This window comes from Eutrema salsugineum, unplaced genomic scaffold, assembly GCF_000478725.1.
Source record: "Eutrema salsugineum unplaced genomic scaffold, Eutsalg1_0 scaffold_9, whole genome shotgun sequence".
Taxonomy (NCBI): domain Eukaryota; kingdom Viridiplantae; phylum Streptophyta; class Magnoliopsida; order Brassicales; family Brassicaceae; genus Eutrema; species Eutrema salsugineum.
Genome location: NW_006256342.1, coordinates 7,108,875 through 7,120,231, shown reverse-complemented (window position 1 = coordinate 7,120,231; position 11,357 = coordinate 7,108,875). Strand labels below are relative to the sequence as shown.

The following is an 11,357-nucleotide window of genomic DNA, read 5'->3' as shown; positions in this document are numbered from 1 at the left end:
CGGATGTCCTAGATGTATATCATGATGCCTTCTTAAAACCATTGATGAGAAAATTAGATGTCAAGATTAAGTCCAAGTAAAATGAGCTAGTATATCCTGTCAGAAAATATCTTCATGAATAGAAGTCCTCTGGTGGGATTTCGTAGTGTAAGTACTTTAGCTACCGCCTAGTCTAATACTAAACCTTGAAAGAGCTTTCATGAGTGATTGGTGTCGAAGCAAACAGGTTGGTTATCATCATCGATTTTGTCACTATTCCCTCAAAATTTATTTGACCTTTGAAAACTATTTTTGAAAGTCAAAAGACTTTTGAAAATTTTTAAGAAAATCGAAAAAAATGAAAAATTTTAAAGAAAATGCAGAATGCAAAGGCTCATGCAAGAAAAGGTGGTTAGAAAGGGATGAAATCCTCCTCCATAGTTAAATCACACTGCCCCCAGTATAAAATAAATTAGGCAAGGATGAGAAATATAGTATGTGAAAAATTAAAAATATTAAGGAAAAGAAAACTTACCTGGTGTTGGTGATGGATTGTGAGGTGGTTGTGGTCGTGATGCTTGATCAAACTTGGATGCTAGGGATCCAAAACAGATTTGGTCAAGGTGGTATGGAAGTGGCCAAGGATGGAAAGGAAGTGGCCAAGGTGAATGAAGGAGGCCAAGGTGGAATGGAGGTGGCCAAGGTGGAGTGGAGGTGGCCAAGGTGGAATGGAGGTGGCCAAGGTGAATGGAGGTGGCCAAGGTGGCCGGCTGTGCTGGTCGCGGGTCGGCCGCGGGCCAGACCTTCTTGGCCGCGGTAAAACGCCTGCTGGCCGTGGTAAAACGCCTGCTGGCCGCGGCTGAACCTCGCGGCCAGCTCCTTTTCTTCTCTTTTTTTTTTATACCATACTAAGGCCTGTCTAAAATAAAAGAAACAAAACTTTAATTAAAAAAAAAAAGCTAAACCAAAAACAAATAAGTACCTAAACTGGGTTGCCTCCCATCAAGCGCTTGGTTTATAGTCCTTAGCTAGACTTTGCAAAGAAAAAGACTTAGTTTAAATAGGATCTTGTCCTAAGACAAGTACTCTTCGCAATCCTCATGTTCTGTCTTGCAGGTTCTTCATCACTCCAGAGTTCTTCTAGTTCAAATGCATGGGCTTTAAGTTCTCCCCTTTTGCTCTTAAGTGGTATTGCTTCATAGAAGATGTCCTTGTCGATATTGGCAAAAGAAACTCGCCTATTGGGCCAATCCATGATGGCTCCAGAAGTTGCTAAGAAAGGCCATCCAAGAATATCTGGATAAGTCATATTTGGTCTTCACTATGTATAGATCGACAGGTGCAATGCAATCTCCAATCCTTAGAGGAATGTCTCGGGTTATCCTCTTGGTGTTGCACTTGTTGCACTTGAATCATATGCTAAGCTAATCTTTGTCCTGGTGCTTGAAATGTGCTTAATGCCAAGTCTCAAAGCAGTTGCTTTGGACATCATGTTAATGCAAGCTCCAGAATCACAAAGAATATTGAGGAATCTTTCACCTCTAATGTCACGAGAGATAAGAAATTGACATTTGTCTTGAACTTTATGAAAATTCGAACTGGTTTACCTTCTTGGGCGTGTGTGAACAAGTCTTTCATCTCTTGAATTGACTCTTTGCTGTCACAAAAGAAGTGGCTTATCATGTAGTCTCTACATGCTTTGGCAAACAAAATTCCTTATGGCAGGGTCTGAACTACTGGATTGAACTCTTCAAGTGCTTCTTTGCTGATCTTGTTTGTGTAGTCACTGGCTTCTTGGGGATCTTTGGGGATCTTGTTTGCTGCATCAGGTGATGATCTAGGAAAAGATAGATACCTGGCTCTTCTGAAATATGTAGAGATGTTTTCCTTAGTCTCCTTGCTGTATCTGAAAAAGACTTGAAGGCAGCCTTGCTTCCAGGTGTCATCAAACCCGAGATAGAGAGGAATGGACTTCACAAACATGTCATCAAGCCCAAGCGCCAAAAACTTGATGGGCTTGCGGGCCTAGGGTTGTTTTTTAACAAGCCCGTTGGTCCTCCAAAAGTTTTAAATTTATAAAACCATAGTGTCTGCAAGTGCACAGATGTACGTTGTAGGACTTAGGGTGTCGATCCACAGGGAGGATGTCTAATCTGCGAGAAACAACAAACTGGGAAGTAAGCAAACTCATAAACCAATAAAAGTTTTGGGGTTATTGGTTAAGATCCTAAACTAAACCTAATCTAATATTCACAAGAAATGCAATGCATGATGAATTGTTAAAAAGAACATCTAAAGCATATCGACTCAAACTAAAGACTCTTAAACTCATAGGTGGCGATTTAGACTTCTCCGGTTTACTCTAATCAATGTATGATGGCATTTCCAATTAGCTTCTGGACGATTTATTTTCATCTGTTTCTGGAAATCTGCTTTGAAAAGAAATAGACACATGTATGATTAACCAACTGTCGTCACTTTAATCAACTAATCACTTAGATCTAGCAATTAACTCTCGCTCTCATGCTAAACTTAAGATCATGCATAAGACATTGAATTTATCTGTTCACATCTTCTTTATAAGTAGCTTTTGACTCCTATAGCGACTATATTCTTCTGAAGCTAGGTATGGATGATCAGATACAACACTCTCGTGGCTCTGATCGATCCTAGGCTCAGAGAGTAGGTCATGAGTCTACTCTCATGCTTTATGAACAACTCAGAAGAGATGAGATCCAGAATATGGCTAAGAACAATAGAAATCCTAATCGATATATATGCTTGTCGATATCTTCAAAAACTTGACTCTCTGGGGCTAATCTACATGATGCAATGTATGATAAAAGACATAGAAGAACGCAAAAGAATGAAACAGAAAAGTTAATAAGATAAAAAGGAGAAAGAACAATGGATCTAGGGAAGAATCCCCATCTCCATCGCCTAACCCTAGAAAAAAAAAGTTTGGTGGCTCAAAATCTCATTACAGGAGCACACACCCGTTTAGGGCTGCTAAACAATGTATTTATAGGTCCTAAGGTCTTCCAGGTCTCATTTAGGGCTTCTTTGAAGAGAAATGGCGAAGTGGGCTTTGATGTTGGGCCTTCTGGCTCGTCCTAAGGTCCACCAGGGGTGAGAGTCTTCCAAGGCAGGTAAAACATGTCTTCGGGAACTGGTGAACTGGGTCAACTTGTTTTCCATGTATCTTTTGATTGCACCGTTGGATCTTTGTGATGTAAAGTGCTATGGAAAGGTAGTTGTCTCCTATTTATTGTCTCCAAATTTAAGCTGGATCAGACGGTAATAAAGTCTTCATTTCAGGCTGAACTTCTGACGGTCTGAGTCTGAGCTAAAAATGTGGATTTCTTCCATTTTGCCATCATATTCCCTTAGTTTCCTGAAAAGAGCCTTGAAACTACAAATACATGAAAATCATAATAAAAGTTCCTAAAAAAAGTAAAACCTTTGAAAAAGCATTTGAAATCAATGGTGAAAAGTGATCAAAATAAGGTGTTATCAACTCCCCCAGACTTAAGACTTTGTTTGTCCTCAAACAAAACAAGATCAAATCTGGAAAAATATCATTCAACAAAAATGAGAGGGAACTCAAAAATATCAGCAACCATACTTCTAGACCTTAATTATGGACAATGCATCAAACAGATCAAGTCTAGAAAATTCTCACCAAAATACAAACATAACTAGTCCGTTAATCCATCATGCGAAAATCCACACACTTAGAATTAACTTCCAGTCAACTAGCTCTTAACATTCATTAAAGGTTTAAGTGGTTCTCATAAAAAGGATATTAAACAAGGCATTCAAGGTTACGTATCAAAAAGGCTTTTTAATGGTAAGGCTGATGTGTTTAGGGTAACCTTTTTCTGGAGAGATAGGACATTATGAAAAAAAGCAAGAAATGATGGAACTGTAAATGCCCCCACAGTTTCAGTCACATTCGTCTTGCTTTAAGATTTCTGATCTCCTTTCTTCAGGTTCTCCTTATAGTTCCCCCAGACTTGGATTTTTGTCCAGGTTGTGAATCCATAACTCCTTTAGTGGATACCTAATGCCTTGGCTCAAGTGATTTCGGCTCCTAAGACTCTCTAGGCTATTAGTTTCCTTTTCTTTCTTTCTTTTTTCTTATTTTTCGATTTCTGGCACACTCCCTTCTGGTCTCTTTCGGTCTTTCTCTTCAGTGACTGAAAACTATGTTGTTCCTCCCTCTCCGGCGTTTTTGAACATATCTGTCGATATAAAATTAAGAGAGAATGCATGAGGTTTGAACATGAAGGTTTGGGTTAAGGCTGTGGTACCAGCTAAAAATGAACTGGCCATCTAGGACAACAAAGAGTGGTGACAATAAGGTACGGATGTCCTAGATGTATATCATGATGCCTTCTTAAAACCATTGATGAGAAAATTAGATGTCAAGATTAAGTCCAAGTAAAATGAGCTAGTATATCCTGTCAGAAAATATCTTCATGAATAGAAGTCCTCTGGTGGGATTTCGTAGTGTAAGTACTTTAGCTACCGCCTAGTCTAATACTAAACCTTGAAAGAGCTTTCATGAGTGATTGGTGTCGAAGCAAACAGGTTGGTTATCATCATCGATTTTGTCACTATTCCCTCAAAATTTATTTGACCATTGAAAACTATTTTTGAAAGTCAAAAGACTTTTGAAAATTTTTAAGAAAATCGAAAAAAATGAAAAATTTTAAAGAAAATGCAGAATGCAAAGGCTCATGCAAGAAAAGGTGGTTAGAAAGGGATGAAATCCTCCTCCATAGTTAAATCACACTGCCCCCAGTATAAAATAAATTAGGCAAGGATGAGAAATATAGTATGTGAAAAATTAAAAATATTAAGGAAAAGAAAACTTACCTGGTGTTGGTGATGGATTGTGAGGTGGTTGTGGTCGTGATGCTTGATCAAACTTGGATGCTAGGGATCCAAAACAGATTTGGTCAAGGTGGTATGGAAGTGGCCAAGGATGGAAAGGAAGTGGCCAAGGTGAATGGAGGAGGCCAAGGTGGAATGGAGGTGGCCAAGGTGGAGTGGAGGTGGCCAAGGTGGAATGGAGGTGGCCAAGGTGAATGGAGGTGGCCAAGGTGGCCGGCTGTGCTGGTCGCGGGTCGGCCGCGGGCCAGACCTTCTTGGCCGCGGTAAAACGCCTGCTGGCCGTGGTAAAACGCCTGCTGGCCGCGGCTGAACCTCGCGGCCAGCTCCTTTTCTTCTCTTTTTTTTTTATACCATACTAAGGCCTGTCTAAAATAAAAGAAACAAAACTTTAATAAAAAAAAAAAAGCTAAACCAAAAACAAATAAGTACCTAAACTGGGTTGCCTCCCATCAAGCGCTTGGTTTATAGTCCTTAGCTAGACTTTGCAAAGAAAAAGACTTAGTTTAAATAGGATCTTGTCCTAAGACAAGTACTCTTCGAAATTCTCATGTTCTGTCTTGCAGGTTCTTCATCACTCCAGAGTTCTTCTAGTTCAAATGCATGGGCTTTAAGTTCTCCCTTTTTGCTCTTAAGTGGTATTGCTTCATAGAAGATGTCCTTGTCGATATTGGCAAAAGAAACTCGCCTATTGGGCCAATCCATGATGGCTCCAGAAGTTGCTAAGAAAGGCCATCCAAGAATATCTGGATAAGTCATATTTGGTCTTCACTATGTATAGATCGACAGGTGCAATGCAATCTCCAATCCTTAGAGGAATGTCTCGGGTTATCCTCTTGGTGTTGCACTTGTTGCACTTGAATCATATGCTAAGCTAATCTTTGTCCTGGTGCTTGAAATGTGCTTAATGCCAAGTCTCAAAGCAGTTGCTTTGGACATCATGTTAATGCAAGCTCTAGAATCACAAAGAATATTGAGGAATCTTTCACCTCTAATGTCGAGAGATAAGAAATTGACATTTGTCTTGAACTTTATGAAAATTCGAACTGGTCTACCTTCTTGGGCGTGTGTGAACAAGTCTTTCATCTCTTGAATTGACTCTTTGCTGTCACAAAAGAAGTGGCCTATCATGTAGTCTCTACATGCTTTGGCAAACAAAATTCCTTATGGCAGGGTCTGAACTACTGGATTGAACTCTTCAAGTGCTTCTTTGCTGATCTTGTTTGTGTAGTCACTGGCTTCTTGGGGATCTTTGGGGATCTTGTTTGCTGCATCAGGTGATGATCTAGGAAAAGATAGATACCTGGCTCTTCTGAAATATGTAGAGATGTTTTCCTTAGTCTCCTTGCTGTATCTGAAAAAGACTTGAAGGCAGCCTTGCTTCCAGGTGTCATCAAACCCGAGATAGAGAGGAATGGACTTCACAAACATGTCATCAAGCCCAGGCGCCAAAAACTTGATGGGTTTGCGGGCCTAGGGTTGTTTTTTAACAAGCCCGTTGGTCCTCCAAAAGTTTTAAATTTATAAAACCATAGTGTCTGCAAGTGCACAGATGTACGTTGTAGGACTTAGGGTGTCGATCCACAGGGAGGATGTCTAATCTGCGAGAAACAACAAACTGGGAAGTAAGCAAACTCATAAACCAATAAAAGTTTTGGGGTTATTGGTTAAGATCCTAAACTAAACCTAATCTAATATTCACAAGAAATGCAATGCATGATGAATTGTTAAAAAGAACATCTAAAGCATATCGACTCAAACTAAAGACTCTTAAACTCATAGGTGGCGATTTAGACTTCTCCGGTTTACTCTAATCAATGTATGATGGCATTTCCAATTAGCTTCTGGACGATTTATTTTCATCTGTTTCTGGAAATCTGCTTTGAAAAGAAATAGACACATGTATGATTAACCAACTGTCGTCACTTTAATCAACTAATCACTTAGATCTAGCAATTAACTCTCGCTCTCATGCTAAACTTAAGATCATGCATAAGACATTGAATTTATTTGTTCACATCTTCTTTATAAGTAGCTTTTGACTCCTATAGCGACTATGTTCTTCTGAAGCTAGGTATGGATGATCAGATACAACACTCTCGTGGCTCTGATCGATCCTAGGCTCAGAGAGTAGGTCATGAGTCTACTCTCATGCTTTATGAACAACTCAGAAGAGATGAGATCCAGAATATGGCTAAGAACAATAGAAATCCTAATCGATATATATGCTTGTCGATATCTTCAAAAACTTGACTCTCTGGGGCTAATTTACATGATGCAATGTATGATAAAAGACATAGAAGAACGCAAAAGAATGAAACAGAAAAGTTAATAAGATAAAAAGGAGAAAGAACAATGGATCTGGGGAAGAATCCCCATCTCCATCGCCTAACCCTAGAAAAAAAAAGTTTGGTGGCTCAAAATCTCATTACAGGAGCACACACCCGTTTAGGGCTGCTAAACAATGTATTTATAGGTCCTAAGGTCTTCCAGGTCTCATTTAGGGCTTCTTTGAAGAGAAATGGCGAAGTGGGCTTTGATGTTGGGCCTTCTGGCTCGTCCTAAGGTCCACCAGGGGTGAGAGTCTTCCAAGGCAGGTAAAACATGTCTTCGGGAACTGGTGAACTGGGTCAACTTGTTTTCCATGTATCTTTTGATTGCACCGTTGGATCTTTGTGATGTAAAGTGCTATGGAAAGGTAGTTGTCTCCTATTTATTGTCTCCAAATTTAAGCTGGATCAGACGGTAATAAAGTCTTCATTTCAGGCTGAACTTCTGACGGTCTGACTCTGAGCTAAAAATGTGGATTTCTTCCATTTTGCCATCATATTCCCTTAGTTTCCTGAAAAGAGCCTTGAAACTACAAATACATGAAAATCATAATAAAAGTTCCTAAAAAAAGTAAAACCTTTGAAAAAGCATTTGAAATCAATGGTGAAAAGTGATCAAAATAAGGTGTTATCAACTCCCCCAGACTTAAGACTTTGTTTGTCCTCAAACAAAACAAGATCAAATCTGGAAAAATATCATTCAACAAAAATGAGAGGGAACTCAAAAATATCAGCAACCATACTTCTAGACCTTAATTATGGACAATGCATCAATCAGATCAAGTGTAGAAAATTCTCACCAAAATACAAACATAACTAGTCCGTTAATCCATCATGCGAAAATCCACACACTTAGAATTAACTTCCAGTCAACTAGCTCTTAACATTCATTAAAGGTTTAAGTGGTTCTCATAAAAAGGATATTAAACAAGGCATTCAAGGTTACGTATCAAAAAGGCTTTTTAATGGTAAGGCTGATGTGTTTAGGGTAACCTTTTTCTGGAGAGATAGGACATTATGAAAAAAAGCAAGAAATGATGGAACTGTAAATGCCCCCACAGTTTCAGTCACATTCTTCTTGCTTTAAGATTTCTGATCTCCTTTCTTCAGGTTCTCCTTATAGTTCCCCCAGACTTGGATTTTTGTCCAGGTTGTGAATCCATAACTCCTTTAGTGGATACCTAATGCCTTGGCTCAAGTGATTTCGGCTCCTAAGACTCTCTAGGCTATTAGTTTCCTTTCCTTTCTTTCTTTTTTCTTATTTTTCGATTTATGGCACACTCCCTTCTGGTCTCTTTCGGTCTTTCTCTTCAGTGACTGAAAACTATGTTGTTCCTCCCTCTCCGGCGTTTTTGAACATATCTGTCGATATAAAATTAAGAGAGAATGCATGAGGTTTGAACATGAAGGTTTGGGTTAAGGCTGTGGTACCAGCTAAAAATGAACTGGCCATCTAGGACAACAAAGAGTGGTGACAATAAGGTACGGATGTCCTAGATGTATATCATGATGCCTTCTTAAAACCATTGATGAGAAAATTAGATGTCAAGATTAAGTCCAAGTAAAATGAGCTAGTATATCCTGTCAGAAAATATCTTCATGAATAGAAGTCCTCCGGTGGGATTTCGTAGTGTAAGTACTCTAGCTACCGCCTAGTCTAATACTAAACCTGGAAAGAGCTTTCATGAGTGATTGGTGTCGAAGCAAACAGGTTGGTTATCATCATCGATTTTGTCACTATTCCCTCAAAATATATTTGACCTTTGAAAACACTTTTTGAAAGTCAAAAGACTTTTGAAAATTTTTAAGAAAATCGAAAAAAATGAAAAATTTTAACGAAAATGCAGAATGCTAAGGCTCATGCAAGAAAAGGTGGATAGAAAGGGATGAAATCCTCCTCCATAGTTAAATCACACTGCCCCCAGTATGAAATAAATTAGGCAAGGATGAGAAATATAGTATGTGAAAAATTAAAAAGATTAAGGAAAAGGAAACTTACCTGGTGTTGGTGATGGATTGTGAGGTGGTTGTGGTCGTGATGCTTGATCAAACTTGGATGCTAGGGATCCAAAACAGATTTGGTCAAGGTGGTATGGAAGTGGCCAAGGATGGAAAGGAAGTGGCCAAGGTGAATGGAGGAGGCCAAGGTGGAATGGAGGTGGCCAAGGTGGAGTGGAGGTGGCCAAGGTGGAATGGAGGTGGCCAAGGTGGAATGGAGGTGGCCAAGGTGGCCGGCTGTGCTGGTCGCGGGTCGGCCGCGGGCCAGACCTTCTTGGCCGCGGTAAAACGCCTGCTGGCCGTGGTAAAACGCCTGCTGGCCGCGGCTGAACCTCGCGGCCAGCTCCTTTTCTTCTCTTTTTTTTTATACCATACTAAGGCCTGTCTAAAATAAAAGAATCAAAACTTTAATAAAAAAAAAAGCTGAACCAAAAACAAATAAGTACCTAAAATTGGTTGCCTCCCATCAAGCGCTTGTTTTATAGTCCTTAGCTAGACTTTGCAAAGAAAAAGACTTAGTTCAAATAGGATCTTGTCCTAAGACAAGTACTCTTCGAAATCCTCATGTTCTGTCTTGCAGGTTCTTCATCACTCCAGAGTTCTTCTGGTTCAAATGCATGGGCTTTAAGTTCTCCCCTTTTGCTCTTAAGTGGTGTAGCTTCATAGAAGATGTCCTTGTCGATATTGGCAAAAGAAACTCGCCTGTTGGGCCAATCCATGATGGCTCCAGAAGTTGCTAAGAAAGGCCATCCAAGAATATCTGGATAAGAGTCATCTTTGGTCTTCACTATGTATAGATCGACAGGTGCAATGCAATCTCCAATCCTTAGAGGAATGTCTCGGGCTATCCCTCTTGGTGTTGCACTTGTTGCACTTGAATCATCTGCTAAGCTAATCTTTGTCTGGTGCTTGAAATGTGCTTAATGCCAAGTCTCAAAGCAGTTGCTTTGGACATCATGTTAATGCAAGCTCCAGAATCACAAAGAATATTGAGGAATCTTTCACCTCTAATGTCACGAGAGATAAGAAATTGACATTTGTCTTGAACTTTATACAAATTCGAACTGGTCTACCTTCTTGGGCGTGTGTGAACAAGTCTTTCATCTCTTGGATTGACTCTTTGCTGTCACAAAATAAGTGGCCTATCATGTAGTCTCTACATGCTTTGGCAAACGAAATTCCTTATGGCAGGGTCTGAACTACGTGATTGAACTCTTCAAGTGCTTCTTTGCTGATCTTGTTTGTGTAGTCACTGGCTTCTTGGGGATCTTTGGGGATCTTGTTTGCTGCTTCAGGTGATGATCTAGGAAAAGATAGATACCTGGCTCTTCTGAAATATGTAGAGATGTTTTCCTTAGTCTCCTTGCTGTATCTGAAAAAGACTTGAAGGCAGCCTTGCTTCCAGGTGTCATCAAACCCGAGATAGAGAGGAATGGACTTCACAAACTTGTCATCAAGCCCAGGCGCCAAAAACTTGATGGGCTTGCGGGCCTAGGGTTGTTTTTTAACAAGCCTGTTGGTCCTCCAAAAGTTTTAAATTTATAAAACCCTAGTGTCTGCAAGTGCACAGATGTACGTTGTAGGGTGTCGATCCACAAGGAGGATGTCTAATCTGCGAGAAACAACAAACTGGGAAGTAGGCAAACTCATAAACCAATAAAAGTTTTGGGGTTTTTGGTTAAGATCCTAAACTAAATCTAATCTAATATTCACAAGAAATGTAATGCAGGATGAATTCTTAAAAGAACATCTAAAGCATATCGACTCAAACTAAAGACTCTTAAACTCATAAGTGGGGATTTAGACTTCTCTGATGTAGGGCTTCTCAGAAGAGAAATGGTGAAGTGGGCTTTGATGTTGGGCCTTCTGGCTCGTTCTAAGGTCCACCGGGGGTGAGAGTCTTCCAAGGCAGGTAAAACATGTGTTTCCCACGGGTGAGAGTTTTCGGGGACTGGTGAACTGGGTCAACTTGTTCTCCCTGTATCTTTTGATTGCACCGTTGGATCTTTGTGATGTAAAGTGCTATGGAAATCTAGTCGTCTCCGCTTGATTGTCTCCAAATTTGAGCTGGATCAGACGGGTGAGGAAGAATTTATTTGAGGCTGAACTTATGACGGTCTGACTCTGAGCTAAAAATGTGGATTTCTTCCATTT

General features: G+C 39.9%; 1 protein-coding gene across 1 annotated transcript; it reads left to right on the top strand.

Annotated features, from left to right (window-relative positions):
• Positions 1–553: 553 nt before the first annotated feature.
• On the top strand, positions 554–11,046 carry LOC112085110. The gene is made up of 4 exons (XM_024154054.1): positions 554–722; positions 4,925–5,068; positions 9,269–9,486; positions 11,023–11,046. Exons 1-4 carry the CDS (start codon positions 554–556, stop codon positions 11,044–11,046), a joined length of 555 nt encoding a protein of 184 aa, XP_024009822.1.
• Positions 11,047–11,357: the final 311 nt, after the last annotated feature.